Raw genomic sequence first — 21,077 nt, 5'->3', positions numbered from 1 at the left:
CACTTGTACATCCGCTAAGTATCATCCTTCTCAGGAAGCTGCACAACTTGTTCTGACAAGAGGATATTGCTCAGAAGAATTTAGGGTGTTCCTTGCAGTATGACCTTCTTGGACCAGCCCCCCAAGGAATCTGTAGTTCTTCCCTTAATAATATACTTGATTGTTGACAGTTATTGTAATCATCAAACTTAAAATATCCTTTGTTGCATGATTTGGCTCTAAGTGATCTTTTGCCCTTTTTAAAAACCAGAGCTAACATCTAAAAAAGGTAATTGGCAACTTTGAGGTTATTCAAGAGAACAGGCCACAGCCTCTGAACCTCACCATTTCCCAAGGCATCCATCCTATCCATGAGTACTTTGTCCTTCATTTATACAGCAAATATCCACTGACCACGTACTGTGAATAAGACACTGTACATGTTCCTTTGTGGGATACAGAGTTGTATAAAATGGGTTCCTAAGCTCCACATATAGTTGAAAAGATAAGACATGAATGTATCATTAGAGCTCCGATCAGAACTTAATCACATTGGTTGAAATTCATCCCAGAACTATCAGGTGACAATACCAGCAGATAATAAGAAGTATTATCACAAGTGTGAGAGACAGGACAATACAGGAGCTGTGGGAAGTATACTCATAAGAGCCTTGACACCACCCTGGTCCAGATCCAGCTCAAACGTGCACAGGGATGAGTCTAACAGCCACTTTCTCTATTTCTCTTGTAGTTTGCCTAACCTCACAAAACTGATCAAACTAAGCTCATTTCTTCACATTCACACTTTGTATTCTGTGAATTACGCTAAACATCTGAAAACTTCACCCAGGGTGATGCATATCGGGCATGAAAGTTTTGCTATAGCTCAAAGGCAGAAGAGAAGTGAAAGGCAAAGGTGAAAAGGAAAGATATACCCATCTGAGTGCAGAGTTCCAAAGAATAGCAAGGAGAGATAAGAAAGCCTTCCTAGGAGGATGATGCAAAGAAATAGAGGGAAACAATAAAATGGGAAAGACTAGAGATCTTTTCAAGAAAATTAGAGATATAAATGGAGCATTTCATGCAAAGATGAGCACAATAAAGGACAGAAATGGTTTAGGCCTAACAGAAACAGAAGATATTAAGAAGAGGTGGCAAGAATGCATGGAATAACTATACAAAAAAGATCTTGATGACCCAGATAACCATGAAGGTGTGATCACTCACCTAAAGCCAGATATCCTAGAGTGCCAAGTCAAATAGGCCTTAGGAAACATCACTACAAACAAAGCTAGTGGAGGTGATGGAATTTCAGTTGAGCTATTTCAAATCCTAAAAGATGCTTCTGTTAAAATGCTATATTCAATATGACAGCAAATTTGGAAAACTCAGCAGTGGCCACGGGACTGGAAAAGATTGGTTTTCATTCCAGTGCCAACGCAATGCCAAAGAATGTTCAAGCTACTGCACGATTATACTCATTTCACATGCTAGCAAGGTCGTGCTCAAAATTCTCCAAGACAGTCTTCAACAGTACAGGAACCAAGAACTTTCACATGTTCAAGCTGGATTTAGAAAAGGCAGAGGAATCAGAGATCAAATTGCCAACATCTGTCAGAAAATTTTTCATAGAAGCAGCAAGAAAATTCCAGAAAAACATCTACTTCTGTTTCATTGACTACAATAAAGCCTTTGTGTGGATCACAACAAACTGTGGGAAATTCTTAAAGAGGTGAGAATACCAGACCACCTTACCTGCCTCCTGAGAAATCTGTATGCAGGTCAGGAAGCAACAATTAGAACTGGACGTGGAACAACAGACTGGTTCCAAATTGGGAAAGGAGTACATCAAGGCTGTATATTGTCACCCTGCCTATTTAACTTATATGCAGGGTACATCATGTGAAATGCTGGGCTGGATGAAGCACAAGCTGGAATCAGGATTGCCAGGAGAAATATCAATAACCTCAGATATGCAGATGACACCACCCTTACGGCAGAAAGCAAAGAGGAACTAGAGAGCCTCTTGATGAAAGAGGAGAGTGAAAAAGTTGGCTTAAAGCTCAACATTCAAAAAACTAAGGTCATGGCATCCAGTCCCATGTCTTCATGGCAAACAAATGGGGAAACAATGGAAACAGGGAAAGATTTTATTTTCTTGGGCTCCAAAATCATTGCAGATGCTGACTGTGGCCATGAAATTAAAAACGCTTACTCCTTGGAAGAAAAGGTATGACAAACCTAGAGAGCATATAAAAAGCAGAGACATTACTTTGCTGACAAAGGTAGATATAGTCAGAGGTAGGTTTTTCCAGTGGTCATGTGTGGATGTGAGAGTTGGACTTTAAAGAAGGCTGAGCACTGAAGAATTGATGCTTTTGAACTGTGGTCTTGGAGAAGACTCTTGAGAGTCCCTTGGACATCAAGGAGATCCAACCAGTCCATCCTAAAGGAAATCAGTCCTGAGAGTTCATTGGAAGGCCTGACGCTGAAGCTTAAACTCCAGTACTTTGGCCACTTGATGTGAAGAGCTGACTCATTTGAAAAGACCCTGATGCTGGGAAACATTGAAGGTGAGAGGAGAAAGGGTCGGCAGAGGATGAGATGGTTGGATGGCATCACCAACTCAATGGACATGAATGAGTTTGCGCAAACTCCAGAAGATGGTGAAGTACAGGGAAGCCTGGAGTGCTGCAGTCCATGGGGTTGCAAAGAGTTGGACACAACTGAGCAACTGAATAACAACAAAAGGCAGATAGTTCCTCAAACCTAACACTTCTGTGGATTGATTTCCCGAAGATGCTAGCTGACTTTGGGGAGCGTACAGAGGCCCCTCCCATTTCATTACTGGGGTGGTTTCTCTTACTTTGCCTGTGATGTTCCTGACACGTGACACGTAATTTCTCGAGCAGGAAGTCACATGTGACTGTGAAAGGTTAATGTGACACTTTTCACCACGTTTGTGAGCAGGTGAAGCCACCCCCGATCCCCGTGAAGCCCTTTGAGCGATGCTCCTTCCCCTGCCACATGGGACGTATGGTCACTTTCAAGTGGCCCCATGAACCTGGACTGAAGCAGGACTCAGTGCTGTGAGGCATGGCAGGGGAACCCCCAGATCCCACGCTCGATGTCAGCTATGACAAGGCCTCAAAGTCAGACACAACAATATCCATCTGCAGTGTTGACGAGGAAGTCACATCTTTGGGAACAAACGTTTTCATTCTCTGCGGTAGTTCTGGGAAGCTTGGCTAGCCCCCTCCTTATTAGTCTGATAATATCATCTCAACGTGTGAACCCTGTGCATGAAGCATACATAATTCTCGAACCGGCAGATAAAGAGATCCGGATGCTGCGCCCAGCAGGGCCGTGGCCCATCTTCTGCGCTGGCTGGAGCCTTCCTGCACTCACCCAGCTGGCTGCTGGCCTTTGAACCATTCATCCGTGCTCAAGAGAGATTGGGGCCGTGATCGCCAGACTGCATGGGTCTCTGTTGCTCACATACCACGAGTGTAGCTTCTGGCGGGAATTATCCGTCACGCACATTCCTCTGAGGACCCAGACGAGAGCAGTGAGGACAGGCACTGTCTCTACGGTTCCCTTTTAGTCTGATGGCTTTTCCCTCTCCGGTCCATGCCATTTTTCATCACTTTATTCTCGTCTCTCATTGTCGCGTCTCTCCATCCAGTCGAGCAGGTATAAACTCACGTTCTGAAATGAACGGGACTGGAGACCGGAGACAGAAAGAAATAAGTACCTTCTGTATGCAAGTCTGTGACGCACTTCAAAGGTTTTCCGTTTATAATTTGAATTTCTCCCCATCTGGCAGCGGGATCTTTATTGACCAGAACTACCTTATGGGTTGGTTCTGAATTTGCTTGCTTCAGTGTGGATATTTTCCCGCTTGGAAACAATATAAACTTGGAACTCAGATTTTTTTTTTTAACTTGAGCCAAAATAGTCTCTGTCACTACCCGGAGTTTTTAAAATACCAAATGTTGTTTTTATGGCAGTTGTGTCTTTGTAAGCAAAGGCTGAGCGAACAGACCTGTCTTTGCGCAATTTCAGTTTGAGCAAAGGGACAGCCGCTGAGACACACTTAACCTACCAAGGATGCAAGAAATCTCCGGAAGGGGCAAGGAGACTCCTAGTATTAATAAATATTTTTGTGACTGCACATGTGTGTTCACAGGTGGCTGCTCACATGAGTCTAGGCGTGTGTGCATGAGTGTGTCCCTAGGTGAACACGTGGAGAGTCGAGTGTTTCATGAATGACCTGATTGACAGAGGCATTTACAGTGGAACATGTCCTATGTCCTAGGATGAGCCGAAAGGGGATGACAGGGAAGGGATGCTAAGAGGGAGCAGACAGGTGGTCCTGCTTCTCCATCGTCCCCTTCCTGCCCCTCCCCACCTTCCGTGTCAGGCTGAGAGCATTGCCTCCTTCTGGGCACAGGTGTGGAGCGTCTCCCCTCCCCAGGGTCCGCGTTTGCATGTTATAGGGAAGCTGCAGTCGATCACAGCATCCTAACGCCTGTGCCTCGACCTCCTGGAGCCAGTGCGGGGAGGCAGCACCCAGCCCTGCACCTGACAGGCACCCAGAGTGGTGGTGTCATCATTTTTGCTGTTGCTCTTATTAAGAATAGACCTTAGCCACCCTGTATTCCACAGCTGGGACCCAGGTGAGAAACACCCCTTGGCTGGAACCACAAGTAGCTGGTGGCCGAGCTGACCCAGACGGAACTGGGGACCACGTCCTGACTCCTGGGTCCGTGTGTGGACCTGGGAATGGCGCACCTTCTTCCGGGGACTGTTTCTGTGCCTGGCTGTCTTCCTCTGCTAGCCTCTGCGCTCCCTGGTGGCGAGTCCTCTGTCTTCTTCTGCCTCTCCCCCCGGGACCTGGCCCTGCTCCCTGAACATGGTAGAGTCTCCATATATGTTTGTCGGGTTGAATCACATGCAAAGTAAGAAGAAACTGCAAACAGGAGCTGTTGGAAGGACAGCAGGTAAACAGAGTGCTGTCGGACTCGGACCGTCTAGAGAGATTGGGGCCACGGTAGTCTGTGCAGGGCCAGGCAGGAGGGAGGGACTGCAGGCAGCAGTGAAAGCTGCTGCTGTTCACATCAGCGCATTTAGTCAGGTGGCTGTTGGCTGGATGCAAGTGAGATCATTTGGAAGAGGAAGAAAAGTAAGGAAGGCCAACTTAAACTTCAGTGGTGAAGCCCCTCCAAAGGCTGTTCAGTAAAGGTGTCCTTAACTGTTTAAAATGAGCATAGCAGGCTTCCCTTTAAGCATTGCATGCTCCCCAGGGTCATGTGTGTGGGCCTCCTGTGTTTAGCATGTTTCTTCTCCTCTTACAGAAATCCTCAGCAACACTAACCCAGGTCTGGTCAAAGGATCACAAAGCCCAAATATCTTACTCCGAATTGGGAATCTCCTGCTTTTCCCCCGTTTCTTGTGAGTTTGAGTTAGGTATTTTCCTAAATTACCTGCCACATTTTCAGGAGCCCAAGCATCACAGAAATCTCAAAATGATGGGTGATCTTAAAATTCACACAGAGCCGTGGGTTGAGGCTACCTGGGCCAGAGGAGCGTGCATGATGGCTTGAGAGGAGGAGGACCCAGCACCTCGACCACAACGCCCATGGACCTGGGGGTGGGGCCTCACAGAGGAGGTGTAAGTAGTTGGATAGGATTAGGTTATAGTTAATACATTTAAATTATACGTACAGGCTGCTTTTTAACTTCGGTGTCCACCTACAATGCAGAAGACCTTGGTTCAATCCCTGTGTTGGGAAGATGCCCTGGAGAAGTGAAAGGCTACCCACTCCAGTATTCTGGCCTGGAGATTTCCATGGATTTTATAGTCCATGGGGTCAGAAAGAGTTGGATGTGGCTGAGCGACTTTCACTTTAGATGTAGTTTTTACTTGTATTGTTTCTGTTCGGCTGTTCTAAAGGATGTGACCCGACGTGTGTGCTTGGTCTTGTCCGACTCTGTGATGCCACGGGCTGTAGCAGGCTCCGCTATCCGTGGGATTCTCCAGACAGGGATACTGGAGTAGGTTGCCATTTCCTACCCCAGTGGCTCTTCCAATCCAGGGATCAAACCCGGGTATCTTGCATCTCCTGCGTTGGCAGGCAGGTTCTTTACTACTCCGCTACCTGGGAAGCCCATTCTAAAAAAAATATTCTATATTAAAATAACTGGAAAGATGACATGGTTGTGATGAGGCTCTCAGAAAACAAGAGAATACAATTCACATCCTGTAAGTAAAGATAGCTACCCTCGCTGCTTAGAGAAAAGGGTTGGGGATGGCGGGGTTGTTGAGTATGAGCAAGGAAACCACAACCTGAATAAAGCACAGGACCCAGAGGGTGGTCTTAGGGGGGCCCTTCTTTAGCTGAGTCTACACTTGCTGCCTTGATACATGACAGCCAAGCGTATGCTTAGGAAGCCGTCCTACACGAGCTGCTAATCCACTGAGCAAACGTTTTGTTCAGGACATTGACCCCCAGATTCAGAACAGGTGCTGGGATGACTCAGATCCCCGGCCTAAAGATTCGCGTGTGTGTGTGTGTGTGTGTGTGTCTGGGGAGTAGTGGGAACTTGGAAGGAGCAGTTATGTCTTTTGAAAGTGGCTTTCGTGGTGGCAGTTGCCGCTGCTGGGGCCGAGGGCACCTTGTGAGGCACACGCCAGGACGGGCGCAGGGGGAGGATCCGCAGCCGCTCGGTGGAGAGCAGCTCCTCTGCTTGCCTCTGTGTGTTTCTGCTCTGTGACGCCGGAGCACTTCCTTCCCCTTGCTGGTAGATGTCTGTGTTGTTTAGAGTGTCCATCTGTAACAAGTAAGGCTGCTGAGAATATTTGTATAAGATAGAACTAATTACTAAATAACGATCGCAAGCAGCAACCTGACTGAAGGGACCGCAGGTGAGACAGGCGGTTTGCAGTCCACACACATCACACGTGAATTGCACAGGCAATTGCCCAGCGTCAACCCACTCAAGATTTGGAAAAGGCAGACCAGAGCAACAGCCAGATAAACACGTGCCTATAAGGATGGTAAAGGCAAACAAAAGAAAAAAGCAAACAAAAACCCCACACACACCTCTTTTAAGTTATAGCATAGACCTCCATCCGCCGTTAGCCGTAGGCTGATGAGACCATGTGCTCTGCTGTTACCAGACCACCCTCCCATCACACGTGGTTCACAGCCCCTCCTCTGGAGAGGTTTTCCAGCTCCACCATTGAGGGCACTGGAGTGCGCGTGAACTACAGCCCCAGGCATTTTCTGCAGCTCCCTCTGGTTTCCTACGGCCGTGGGTGCATAGCTTCCAGATGAAGGCTGCCCTCTCAACCTGGATCCTGGAGGAGGACCAGCACAGCCGCAGCTGACCAGTTCCCCAGGGTATAACAGCCACAAGGGTTGAACTCCTGTTGTATTAAAGCACCGAGATTTGGGGGTTTTGTGTTTGAAACCACGAGCCTATTTAGTGAATACTGACTGTACGGCCTTTTTAACACAGCAATTGCAATGCCATTAGTGAGCTTAACCAGCACAGTCTTACCTGTGTGTGAAGACACGTGTTAGAGGATTTCTGTGACAGCATTCTTAACAACAACCACAACCACAACAAACCCGAAGAACACAGTGTGAACACCCACGAGCAGGGGGTGGACCAGAGACGCGTGACGTGTCCACAGAGCAGAGCACTGTGCGTCTGTTTGAAATGAAGGCGCCACTTGTGGACGCCATTTCCACCAGCGTGGTGTTGCGGCCTCTAGCATTCTGCAGCCCGATGTTTCCATGTAACATGATACAGTAAGTCCCCTACATAGCAACTTGCAAGTTGCAGGCTTTCAAAGATGCACACGTGCGTCCCGTCAGCGTCAGGCGTGGGTGGCCCGCAGCTAGCCCTCCGCCTCCCATCGCTCACCATCCTTTGGCTCCCCCCACTCCCGCCGCCCCTCCCTCCTCCAGTCATTCTCGCCTGTTCACGGATGCCAGCCCCTGCGTGCCAGCTGTTGTGCTGGACCACTGTGCTTTTCCAGGCACTGTCCTGTGAGATTAAACATATTTTGTTTATTTTTCTGTGTTTTTTTAATGTATTATTTGTGTGAGAAGAATTATAAACCTATTACAGCGTAGTACTATGTAGCCCCACTGTGTCAGGTGCCTTGGCTAACTTTGTTGGCCTTAGGAATGTGCTCTCTGACTATAGCTCGATCGTATGTACGGGAAGCATTTCCCACATTTGCCCATGTGCACAGGCATCCCCTGCTCATCTCCTGCACTCCGCGGTCTTCCCCTGGGTGGACAGACTGCGTCCATGGGGTCCCTCCCCTGCCCACAGCTAGCCGGGCAGCTCTTGCTCAGATGCAGTGGCGGTGAAGAGCCGTCTCCATGCCTCCATGTGTCTGTGCACAGGGCCCGCTCTGAGACGAGGCCCAGTGGTGGAACCCTCTGGTCGTGGGTCAGGGATCCTCAGGTTTCACAGCTGTGGCTGAGTCTTCCCCCCAGGTGGCTATGCCCACTCACCTGCTGGGCGTTTGGCCTCGTCGTCCTGCTGTTGTCAGACTAGATATCAAGGCAGTTCAGACCACTGAGGTGTGCTGTGTTATTCCGTGTGTGGCGTATGTATTATTAATAACACATTTTTGTTGTTGTTCAGTCGCTCAGTCGTGTCTGACTCTTTCTGACCCCATGGACTGCAGCACACCAGGCCTCCCTGTCCATCACCAACTCCCAGAGCCTACTCAAACTCATGTCCATCGAGTCCGTGATGCCATTCAACCATGTCGTCCTCTGCCATCCCTTTCTCCTCCCACCTTCAATCTTTCCCAGCATCAGGGTCTTTTCCAGTGAGTCAGTTTTTCACATCAGGTGGCCAAAGTATTGGAGCTTCAGCTTCAGCATCAGTCCCTCCAATGAGTATTCAGGACTGATTTTCTTTAGGATGGACTGGCTTGATCTCCCTACAGTCCAATTGACTCTCAAGAGTCTTCTCCAACACCACAGTTCAAAAGCATCAATTCTTCGGTGCTCAGCTTTCCTTATGGTCCAGCTCTCACATTCGTACATGACTAGTGGAAAAACGCATTTTTGCCACATGATATTTTTGGTTACCACCTATCATGTAACAATCAGTTCAGTTCAGTTCAGTCGCTCAGTCATGTCCAACTCTTTTCGACCCCACGAATTGCAGCACGCCAGGCCTCCCTGTCCATCACCATCTCCCGGAGTTCACTCAAACTCACGGCCATAGAGTCGGTGATGCCATCCAACCATCTCATCCTCTGTCATCCCCTTCTCTTCCTGCCCCCAATCCCTCCAAGCATCAGAGCCTTTTCCAATGAGTCAACTCTTTGCATGAGGTGGCCAAAGTCTTGGAGTTTCAGCTTTAGCATCAGTCCTTCCAAAGAACACCCAGGACTGATCTCCTTTAGAATGGACTGGCTGGATCTCCTGCAGTCCACGGGACTCTCAAGAGTCTTCTCCAACAGCACAGTTCAAAAGCATCAATTCTTCGGCACTCAGCTTACTTAACAGTCCAATTCTTATATCCATACATGACCACTGGAAAAACCATAGCCTTGACTAGACCGACCTTTGTTGGCAAAGTAATGTCTCTGCTTTTGAATATGCTATCTGCTGCTGCTGCTAAGTCACTTCAGTCGTGTCCGACTCTGTGCGACCCCACAGACAGCAGCCCACCAGGCTTCCCCGTCCCTGGGATTCTCCAGGCAAAAACACTGGAGTGGGTTGCTATTTCCTTCTCCAATGCAGGAAAGTGAAAAGCGAAAGTGAAGTCACTCAGTCGTGCCCGACCCTCAGCAACCGCATGGACTGCAGCCTTCCAGGCTCCTCCGTCCATGGCATTTTCCAGGCAAGAGTGCTGGAGTGGGGTGCCATTGCCTTCTGCAGAATATGCTATCTAGGTTGGTCATAACTTTCCTTCCAAGGAGTAAGCATCTTTTAATTTCATGACTGCAATCACTATCAACAGTGATTTTGGAGCCCCTCAAAATAAGGTCTGACACTGTTTCCACTGTTTCCCCATCTATTTGCCATGAGGTGACGGGACCGGATGCCATGATCTTCGTTTTCTGAATGTTGAGCTTCAAGCCAGCTTTTTCACTCTCCTCTTTCACTTTCATCAAGAGGCTTTTTAGTTCCTCTTCACTTTCTGCCATAAGGGTGGTGTTATCTGCATATCTGAGGTTATTGATATTTCTCCCAGCAATCTTGATTCCAGCTTGTGCTTCTTCCAGCCCAGCATTTCTCATGATGTACTCTGCATAGAAATTAAATAAGCAGGGTGACAATATACAGCCTTGACGTACTCCTTTTCCTATTTGGAAGCAGTCTGTTGTTCCACGTCCAGTTCTAACTGTTGCTTCCTGACCTGCATACAGATTTCTCAAGAGGCAGGTCAGGTGGTCTGGTATTCCCATCTCTTTCAGAATTTTCCACAGTTTATTGTGATCCACACAGTCAGAGGCTTTGGCATAGTCAATAAAGCAGAGTTAGATGTTTTTCTGGAACTCTCTTGCTTTTTCCATGATCCAGCGGATGTTGGCGATTTGATCTCTGGTTCCTCTGCCTTTTCTAAAACCAGCTTGAACATCAGGAAGTTCACGGTTCATGTATTGCTGAAGCCTGGCTTGGAGAATATTGACCGTTACTTTACTAGTCTTTTAAATACAAATGGAAATGATAAATACTAACTCCAAGGTAAGTCAACCTCTGGGAAGGGAGCAGACTGAGATTAGGAGACACAGGTGACCTCAAATCTGTGTGTTAAGTTTTATCTTTAAAAAGTGAGGCAATGTGCTATAACTTAAAGTTTCGATAAAGCTGCATATTTTCATGAAAGGTTTTTTTTATGTTTGAAATAATTGATTATTTGTAAATTTGACCACCTACACGCAGAGAATACTAGAGTGGGTGGCCATTCCCTTTTCTGGGGATCTTCCCAACCCAGGGATCAAACCCAGGTCTCCCGCAATGCAGGCGGATTCTCCACCAGCTGAGCCAGCAGGGAAGCCCAACATGCAGGAAACATTTTAGGACATATTAGAATCATTTAGGTTACTTCTGGAAGTGGGGTGAGAAGGACCTTTACCTGTCACTTTATCCCTTTCTGTGGTGTTTGAATTTTTTTAGAAACATGCACCAAGTTCACTGGGCTTCCCAGGGGGCTCAGTGGTAAAGAAACCGTCTGCCAGCGCAGGAGACGTAAGAGACCCGGGTTCCATCCCTGGGTCGGGAAGATCCCCTGGAGGAGCGCATGGCAACCCACTGCAGGATTCTTGCCTGGAGAATCCCATGGACAGAGGAGCCTGGCGGGCTGCAGTCCACGGGGTCACAAAGAGTCGGACACGCCTGAGGGAACTTAGCATACGCGCACGTATCGAGTTCATGCATTTGAAAATAAGAAGGGCCCCATCCAGGCTCAGCAACTTCCCCGCTGCACTGCTGGGACAGAAGACTTGCAGCTCTCAAAGCCTGTGTTTTCTCGCCTGCAAAATACGGTTGGAAGCGCCTGCTTTGTAGAGCCGCTGGGAGGACTAGGAATTATTCATATAAACACCTAGCAGAGTGCCTTTGACATAGTAGGCACTAAATAAATAATCACTGTTTACATTATTAATAAGAATGGAGGCTGTGCTCCGTTTGCAAACGTACCCTCCCCGAAATGCGCGGAGGAAGGACACGCAGACTGTCCCTCAGTACCTGCTCTGTTCTCCCCCACACACACGCCCCGTGGGGAAACAGATCTTCCAGCCCGAAATCTTCTTTTGACCCAATAATTGAGACCCACCGCCTGCCGGCACTGAGCCCCCCTTCAGTGGGTGCCGTCCCTTTAGGCTAAATGCACACAGTCTCCCAACCCTGCTGCTCCCTCCCCACCCCGGGTCGAAGGCACCTGATTCCGCAAATAAAAAGGCAGGACACCCGGTACCACTTGATTTCAGGTAAACAACAAATGAACTTTTAGTTGTAAATCGCAGTACCGCCTGGGACATATTTATACTGAAAATACGTATTGTTTATCTGGAATTCAAATATAACTGGATAACCTGCATTTGATCTGGGCAGGCCTCCCTATGGGGAAATGGAGGAGGGGCACCTGGTGGGCCAGACGAGGCCCCAGACCTCCTGGGCTTTGTGTCTGGGCCCAGTCCCGGGGAGGGGACAGGCAGTCCACGGCTGCCGTGGCTGCTGTCTCTCAGCCCTGCTGGTCTGGGGGTGTCCCCCCCGGCTGGACCAGCCCCTCATCCCTCTCACGGCACCTCGGACCCCACGGCTTCTGTGCCACATCCTCTCTGGGCCCTGGACTAGGATTCCACTCTGCAGCCTTTGAGCGTGGCCGGGGCTCTGAGCTTTGCGGTGGTGGGACCCACACAGACCCCCGGCTCTCATCTTAGCCCCTTGTCACTGGGCCCCTTGGAAGTGGGCAGGGAGTTCTGATGGTGATCCTGGGGAAGCTGCCCAAATAGTCTGAACCCCCAGCTTAGATGCAGCCGCCCCATGAGCTCAGAGCACCCCCCAGTCTCCTGCCTGAGGCAGAGGAACAGCAGCGCACCACCCCCCCGCCAGCCCCCAGGACACATCCATCCCCCTCTGCCCACTGCCGCCCACCCGCCTTCACTCCCTCTCTCCCTGCCGTCTCCCCAGACCACCAGGGTCAAGGGGCAGCTTCCCCAGCTCCTTCCTCTGTGGTCTGGGGTCCTTCACTCAGTGCTCAGCCCACAGATATGTGATCAAGCCCCAACTGTGTTCCAAACACCACTCTAGATGCTGGAGATACTGGCAATAAATAAGACCAAGGTTCAGAATTTGTTCATATAAATTCTAGGGCTTCTGTTCTGGTGCAGTTGAAGTGAACAGTGAACACATATGCTGAAAATCCATACTCTGGGGTTCGATGTCATGGCAAGGGGCAGCACTCTGTAAAGAAGAGGGGGAGGGGGCTGGGCAGAGGGGGTGGGAGCTTCTCCTGCGTCGGGAGTTGGGGGCGTGGAGGAGGCGTGTGGGCAGAGACTCAGTGAAGACAAAGCCTGTGTCTGGGAGCAGAGACTTCAGGCAGAGAGGACATAGGCTGGGGCAGGGTGCGGGACAAGCCTGGCGTCCTTCACGTCCCGCGGGAAGGCCCCCCACCACACTGCCAGGTGGAACAGGAGTGCAGAGAAGGCGCAGAGATGGGGCTGGAAAATCCACGCCTGCCTCTCAGTATGCCTTCAGAATATCTGAAAAGTGAGTCTGGGAGCCCTTTTCTCTTGCGGGACTCTCCTTTTTAGGGTAACAAAGTTGACCTACAGACTCGACCCACAGCTGGCCAGGCCCCCTTCTCACTCCAGGCCTGCAGCTTCGGGACAACCTAAGAGCTGAAAGCTGCATCAGGGAGCAGGGAAATGGCTGAACACTTGCACAGTGATCGTGTTACCCTAGAAGTGTTAACCAGGCATTCCGGGAGACAGGAGGGGAGGGCTTCCCCCGGGAGGAGCCAGCAAGGCGGCCTCGAAGGGTGACTCAGGACAGAGGCCGTAGATTGACCAGAACTCAGTGAAAACCCTGAAGTCCTGCCTGGAGGGTCACAGGGAAGGTGTAAGGGCATCGATGTTTTCTGTCATCACGACCCTCTAAAATCATGCGCTTCTACTTGGGTTCCTTGTAACTGACACAGATGCAAACTTAGGAGGACATGCCCTTAACCCCCAGGGACCTGGCCTCTGCCGTCCACGCTTCCAGCCCTCCGTGGGGCCCGGCGCCCAGAGCCCCACGGAGCACGTGGCGACCAAGGCTCGTTTCTCTTTCGTTCTCAGCGAAACTCATGGCCTCCTTGTCTCTCTACCCTCTGCAGGTCCTGGGGTCCCCACGGTGACCGTGCACAACACGACGGATAAGAAAAGTAAGTACCCCTTGGTCTTGTCTTAAATCTCCCTGCGACGTGGGGAGGGAAGCGGAAAGACTTTAAGAGATGATCCAGGCGCGGTTTCTGTTTGGAGGCCGCGATGGTTGTGTCCTAGCAGCTCCAGATGAACCCGCGTCCCCAGTACTGTTAGGTGTGATGGACGTGAAGATCTCCCAGCCAGTGAGGGCGCGCAGGCCGCAGGTGCTGAGGCCCAGAGGCCGCCTGGGGTGAGCCGGCCTTGTCTGCGACCCCCTAGGCAGAGCCCCGCCCGAGGCGGAACCTGAGCCGCACAGACGTGCACAGCCAGTGCTGGGCTCTCCAGCCGAGCCTGCCGCGCCCTCCCGGCTCTGGGAGCCCCCCACCGCGGGCTGAGGCTCCGTGGATGCCTCCAGCCCATCTGCCTCTGTGGTCTGGGGGCACCTGCCTGGCACAGGGGCCTTCACCCCTAGGCCGCTGCAGCAGTGGAGCTTCCCAGAGACTCTCAAGGACCCACACACCTGGGGTGACAAGCTGCGCACATGTGTGTTCACACAAAAAGGTGGAAGCCGTGGGAGCAGGTGGACCGGCGGGAGAGCTCGAAAGTCAGGAGCCCTCGGCCTTGGTTGCTCCCTGCCTCGGCCCTCCTCTGCCCTAATCCCCCAGGAGTCTGAGCCTCCATTCCCCCCGACCTGCCCCCCTTCCTGGGCACCAGCACCCCCGTTGCGCCAGCCCTGGCAGGACCCTGCTCAGCACCCCCCTCATACAGCCCCAACTCACACAGTTCCTTTAATTCTCCTGGCAAGGGACTGCTGCTGTCTCGATGGCAGGGTTTCAGGCACCAGGGAGAGTTGCTTAAGGGGAAAGTTTTGAAAAGGAGGTGGCCAGCCGCACATTTAGACAGAAATCCAAAATTAAAGATCAATAACAGTGAAATCAAAAGTAAATAATTAAATCATTTAAATGCAAAGGAAAAAAAAGCCAGAAAATGGATGTGAGAGTGGATGGATACAGAGTCCATTCCTTATATATATTCATTAGTGTGCTCCGCGCCAGACGCTGACACCACAGGAATACCTGAGGGTACCGCCTGGAAGATAAGACCCGGAGGTCACAGTTCCCAATGGTGCATCAGAGCCGGAGCGTGGAGTTCAGCCTCCAGGCGCTGCGGTGGGGAGTCTGCAGGGGGGCTTTCCTGGGTGTTTAACTCCTGACTCATTTGAAAAGACCCTGATGCTGGGAGGGATTGAGGGCAGGAGGAGAAGGGGACGACAGAGGATGAGATGGCTGGATGGCATCACCCACTCGATGGACGTGAGTCTGAGTGAACTCCGGGAGTTGGTGATGGACAGGGAGGCCTGGCATGCTGCAGTCCATGGGGTCACAAAGAGTCAGACATGACTGAGCATCTGAATTGAACTGAACTAACTCCTGACGGGTCTCAGGTCGGCTCCGGAGCCTCCCATCCCATCTTGTCCCTCACTGCGTCAGCACAGAACACAGTGCCCCCGGGTTTGGGTCTGTCTGTTGAACTGGGCGTGCTGCCCCGAGGCGGGAGTAGAGCTGATGCCCTGGTTCCCGAGCCTCTCCCTGCCCGAGACGCAGAGGAGGTGCTTGGGAGGCCCATCAAAGCCTTCTGGCGCCTCTGCCAAAGTCCACACAATATGCATGCCCCGCCAAGGCTGCACCATGACCATCTTCCAGACCAGGGCAGGTCTGGGGCCCAGAGACCTTAGGAGTTGAGGTGATGGAGACAGTGACCTGGGCCGGCGTCACAGAGCCGGCCACGAGCCGGAGCCACTGCTGCAGATTCTCTGCGTGTTCTAACCCGTCTTCTCCCCCCGCCACCTGGGGGGCAGGCGCTCCCATCACCCCAGAACTGACCAGGAGACCCGAGGCAGAGGGGCACACCTGGCATGCGCCCAGCCAGAGAGTGCTGGTCCCGCCTCGAGCTGGCAGCGGGAACTCAGCCCGCCCCCACCTCGGAGCACAGCACTGACCAGCAGCCTTGCAGCCAGTGTGGCCAGGGGGCTGCTCAGGCCCAGCGGCTCTGTCCTGCATCCGCCCCGAGACAGGCCAGGGCGGGCAGGCCGCCCCCCACTCCCGCCGCACACCCCTGCCTCCTAGCCGGCTGGGCAACCACAGCCTCATCCTCTCCCTGCTCCAGAGACCCTTGCCCTGCAGTGAACCCCGCTCAGCCTCGGTGTGCAGTTGGCGGGGCGGGGAGAGCTATGAGCAGGGGGCAGATTCTGGGGGAGAGCTCTGCAGTCAGCAGGACTGAACCCTTAAACTGCACCCTGAATGCTTAATCCCCGTTGGGACCACGCTCACCACTTTTTACATGATCGAGTGACCACCTAATATCAAGGGCTGGCCTCCTGCGGCTTCCTGGACACTCCTGGGCGCCCATCTCGCAGCAGCTCGCCCGAGCTCACACGGCCAGGCCGGGCCAGACCTTATTCACGCGAGCCCAAGCACGAGGTCGTGACCTTGGGGCCCGCTCCGGTCACCGGGGCGGAGGCCTTTATTCTGCTGCCGCCTGGGTGGCCTGCTTACAGCCACAGCCTCCCCGACGCTCCCTCCAAAAGCCGCCCCGGCTAACCTGATGCAACACTGAGTTCCTGCTGGTCTTTGAGCCCCAAGCAGAGCCCAGGGCCACCCGACTCGTCTGGAAGGTGGTTCCGACCGGTGTGCAGGTGGGGAGACGGGTGTGGGGGCCACCCGCCCACAGCCCAGCAGCCCGAGGGCGAGCGGGCCCTGGGGATGGCCTTGAGAGACGCTTGGGGAGCCTGGACAACCAGCCTGTGGCCTGCGTTGTGCGACAGCCCCAGGCAGACCGGCCAGGCAGGCGGGGCCCCAGAAGGCCCCGTCCGCCTCTGAAGGCAGCAGCCGTTGCCCGGATTCCTGCCCGACTCTGGAACTTGACATTACTGTTTCAGAATTCTTTGCCTTCCCCTCCTCTGCCCCTTGACCCCAGAGCCACCCTGGGACTATCCGATTTCTTTCCCTTTAGAAAATCTTCTTTACAAACAGAGCCTGCGGTGTCACAGATGTGACTCTGAATTATTTAGAAGCTGTTTCCTGAAGAGCGTAATTGTGGTCAGGGCCGGAGCGCACGCATTAGGTGCTGGGTGTTCAGGCTGCTCGGGCCCTGGGGTCGCAGAGCCGACAGCCGTGTAAATAGACGCTTTGAGGTGAGCGTGAGGGGCGTGAGCTCGGGGAGAGGGTGTGATCCAGGTGCAGAGGACTGCCAGCTCCCCTGTCTCCCCAGCACAGCCCAGCGCGGGTCCGGAGCGCCTGCAGGCGGGTACAGTGTGGTCTGCCCCCAACAGCGCCCACAGCGTCGTGACCACTGCCCCCAGACCCAAGTTCCTGGGCTTCCCGGCGCGGCTCCTCCCCCAGAACTCCTGGCCAGCGTCTCTCCCTCCTGCTCCCTCAGTCGGCTTTTTACAAAGAAGCAAAACCACCTTGCGTGCAGCTCTTGTTTGAGGCCGTCCCGCCGGCGGCTGTCTGGTCCAGTCCACCTGCTCTCTTGGTCCTCTGCCTGGTGGCCACCCCGCCCTCCCCATCTTCCTCCAGGTGACCACACAGGGGCCTCAGCTGTACCATCAGGCCCGTCAGGAGCTGGGACAGCCGATGGGGAGATGTCAGGCGGGATCAGCACGAGTGCGCCTGGCCCCAGCAAGCCCAGAGCTGTCGCCAGGACTCTGGAGGGCAGTGGGTTGGAGGCGCCATGTCCACCGCCACTGCTTCCTGAGCGAGAATGGAGCTGACTGGGTGGGAGCCACACGTGGCCCCTCCTCAGTGCCAGTACTATAACCACACTCCATCACTCTGCCTCCAAGTTGCTTATAATCCTCCTGGAGAGAAACAGGCACGGCAAACAGAACAATGGCCCCCAGACCGTGTGGCCGCCTTTAGGACTGCATCCATGCCACACTGGGCTTGAGCTGCGCAGCCCCGGGTGGGCCGGCCGCCTCTGGGATGCCGCGGTCACTGACGCTACGGAGACAGCTGCCTGAAACACGCCAGGAAAGGCCCGGACTACAGGAGGCCTGGAAATCCAGGCGGGTGGCCAGACCCTGGCAACGGGGCAGCGCTGCCCAGACCGAGCGCCCTCCGTGCCGGCCCTGCCCTCCTGCTGCCGGCAGCAGCCCGAGACGGGGAGGGCAGTTCTTCTCTCCTCCAGCCCAGTGGCTCACTGGCTCCCATTCGACGCTGGTCACTCAGGCCCCCAAATGCAGCCAAGTGGCGATTCCACCAAAGACCTGAGCCAACTGGGTCCCGAACAGCCACAGCCACACGGCGCCTGCATGCGGGGGCCCAGCTGGAAGGCAGCCCTCGTGAGCCACCCAGCTTCCTGCAGGCTCACTGTGTCCAGATCTGATAATAGCTAATTCCGTCAAATATTAGAGGGGCTCACATTTAATTAAGGAGCGGCCATTTGTCTGCTTCTGACGGCGGGTCCCCACGGCCCCCACGTCGAAAGAGACTCCTCGGGGAACAAGCCCATCTTTTCTTATTTCCTCCGCCGAGCCCCTGCCCTCTTTGAATGCAATTATGGGAACAAATAAAATGGCTTAACTCTACTCCCCAGTGGGACAGCCAGCTCTCTGCTGATAAAACCGGTTGTGTGGGCAATCATTAAATGAGAAATCTAATATTTAACTAAATTTAATAGTCTGCTGCCGTGGTGCCTTTCTGTGAAGGGTGGGATTTTAATACAGAGGGACTAGCTATTCACACGCCGTCTGCCAAGGCCGTGTGCCATCAGAATGCCGTGTACAGTTAGAACACCCGGGGCTCCCTGGCGAAGCCACGGCTCCTATGCCTAGGAGCCAACCAGAAGCTCCACGTTCCGGTGGCAAGTCTGTGTTCTCCTTAGCTCCACGCGAGCCTTGCTCGTAGGCTGCGCGTCAGCCTGAGCACAAAGCTCCTTCAAGCTTAGCTGGCGTCAGCCGTGTCAAATCCCCATGCAGATGTGTGGAGAGAGGTGACAACCAGCCTTGAGTGGCTGCTCCAGGCCTCCTGCCTGGTGATGTCTGCCCATCCAGGTCGCCCCACCCCCACTCTCTCGGAGCTCCGTCCAGCCCCAAGAAGTGGGAGCTTGGAGCTGCTTCTCTGACAGCAAAGGACCCGGCCCTGCTCTTGTCCCCAAGGACGCTCCTTCTGTGTTCCCGCTGATCCCCTGTCTTTGTGCGTCTCCATCCCTCTGGTCTGACCCACAGCCCCACCCGCGCCCCCGAGCCCCTTAGCTCCCTACCCCTGGGCTTCTCTTAAGCAGACACAGAGGTCCAGATCACGGGCTGGAGGGCTGAGGCTTCTAGAAGACCCTGTGAGGTTCGTGCTCCGGCTCCTACCATAAGCTTGGGTTTGGGTAGCATCAGTGAAATTAGAAGATGCTTGTTCCTTGGAAGAAGAGCTGTGACAAACCTAGACAGCGTATTAAAGAGCAGAGACATCACTTTGCCCACAAAGGTCCGTATAGTCAAAGCTATGGTTTTCCCACTAGTCATGTACGGATGGGAGAGCGGGAACACAAAGAGGGCTGAGTGCCAAAGAACTGATGCTTTCAAACTGTGGTGCTAGAGAAGACTCTTGGAGCTCCTTGGACAGCAAGGAGAGCAAACCAGTCAATTTTAAAGGAAATCAACCCTGAATATTCACTGGAAGGACTGATGCTGAAGCCCCAATACTTTGACCACCTGATGTGAAGAGCTGACCCATTGGAAAAGACCGTGATGCTGGGAAAGATTGGAGGCAGGAGGAGAAGGGGACGACAGAGGATGAGATGGTTGGATGGCATCACCGACTCAATGGACCTGAGTTTGAGCAAGCTCTGGGAAATAGTGAAGGATAGAGAAGCCTGACGTGTTGTAATCCATGGGGTTGCAAAGAGTGAGACACAACGGTGCGACCGAACAGCAACAGTGAATTTCCTCAGTTCCCAAAATTAAATAGTGACCTGGGTGTTCAAACACTGTCAACTTTCAAATCAGTTGGATTGAAATGTGCTTTTGTTGTGTTTTGCTTGGTGTGGGAAGCAGGGGTTAATAGGCCTCGGTTGCTTTGGCTCCTACCACCAAGAGGTCTGACCACCAGGACCCTCAGAGCCCCATGGGGTTTCGGAAACCCCCAGAGGGACCATTCAGTCCTTCCCATGTGGGAAAAGAAAGAAAGCCTCGGGCCAAAACCCAGGCTCGGCTGCTGTGCAGATGCATCATGTCCCGGGCGTGAGTCAGATTTCCACAGACAGGTCGACTCCTGCTGCTGGAAACTGGTATGTTTGGTCCCTGGGATGGGACTGAGCCCGATGCCCGGCGTGGGAGGGGGCAGCCAGGCCGGTGACTGAGTCTCTGAGAGCTGGTGTAGCGTGGACCTGGAGGGGGACCCGAGATCGATGGTGGGGGCTTCTCTCAGAGTAGGTGACCTTTGACCTGATGGAGGGGAGGAGCCGGGAACACAGAACAACAAGTGCGAAGGCGCGGAGGCAGCAGAGAGCGTGGGAAATGCAGTTACTTCCGTCGTACGGCCCTGAGAGTGTGGATAGAGCATGGGGAGGAAATACTTAACACCTGGTAAACCGGCTCCTCTGTGTGCCTGGGACGCTGTGTTAGAGGGCCTAGGCTGTTCGGACTCAGGGAAAACGACTGCTCTCTGCTCTGTTAGGACCGTGGGGCGCTCTCCCCACACTGAGATTGGCGGTCCCCTCCCTCACGTGTCTGTAAGACTGCAAGATTGAGAGGGTGCCACCTCCGGGCTGGGTCTCCAGGTCCCCGAGCTGAGGTCAGGTCTGCCAGGACCTCCGGGCTTCACAGGCGGTGCTAGTTGTAAAGAACCCCCCTGCCAGTGCAGGAGACATTAGAGGTGTGGGTTTGATCCCTGGGTCGGGAAGATCCTCTGGAAGAGGAAATAGCAACCCTCTCCAGTATTCTTGCCTGGAGAATCCCATGGACAGAGGAGCCTGGCGGGCTATCCAGCCCATGGAGTTGCAATAGTCAGACACGACTGAGGGGCTAAGCATTCACTCACGCGCTGTTTGGACCTCCGTGTGTCAACACAGCCCTTGTGGACACACCTTTCCTTTCTCACTTTCTACAAAGGACTGGACTTCTTGCCTGCCGGGGGGTGGGGTCCAACCTCACCGTTTTTAAAGCTCCATGTATTTGAGAGGTAGCTTCACCATCTCTCCTCTCACTGTGTCA

At 52.9% G+C, this 21,077-nt stretch overlaps 1 protein-coding gene across 3 annotated transcripts in view; it reads left to right on the top strand.

Annotated features, from left to right (window-relative positions):
* Positions 1 to 21,077, top strand: part of DPP6 (dipeptidyl peptidase like 6) — a 974,485-nt gene that overhangs the window by 927,241 nt on the left and 26,167 nt on the right. For all 3 annotated transcript variants that reach the window (XM_018046661.1, XM_018046659.1, XM_018046660.1), the window contains exon 17: positions 13,846 to 13,893. In XM_018046661.1, the coding sequence (XP_017902150.1) occupies positions 13,846 to 13,893 (48 nt within the window). The remainder of the gene's footprint in view (positions 1 to 13,845; positions 13,894 to 21,077) is intronic.

The sequence above is a fragment of the Capra hircus genome, chromosome 4 (genome assembly GCF_001704415.2).
Source record: "Capra hircus breed San Clemente chromosome 4, ASM170441v1, whole genome shotgun sequence".
Taxonomy (NCBI): Eukaryota; Metazoa; Chordata; class Mammalia; order Artiodactyla; family Bovidae; genus Capra; species Capra hircus.
This window is presented reverse-complemented; position numbering and strand designations above follow the sequence as displayed.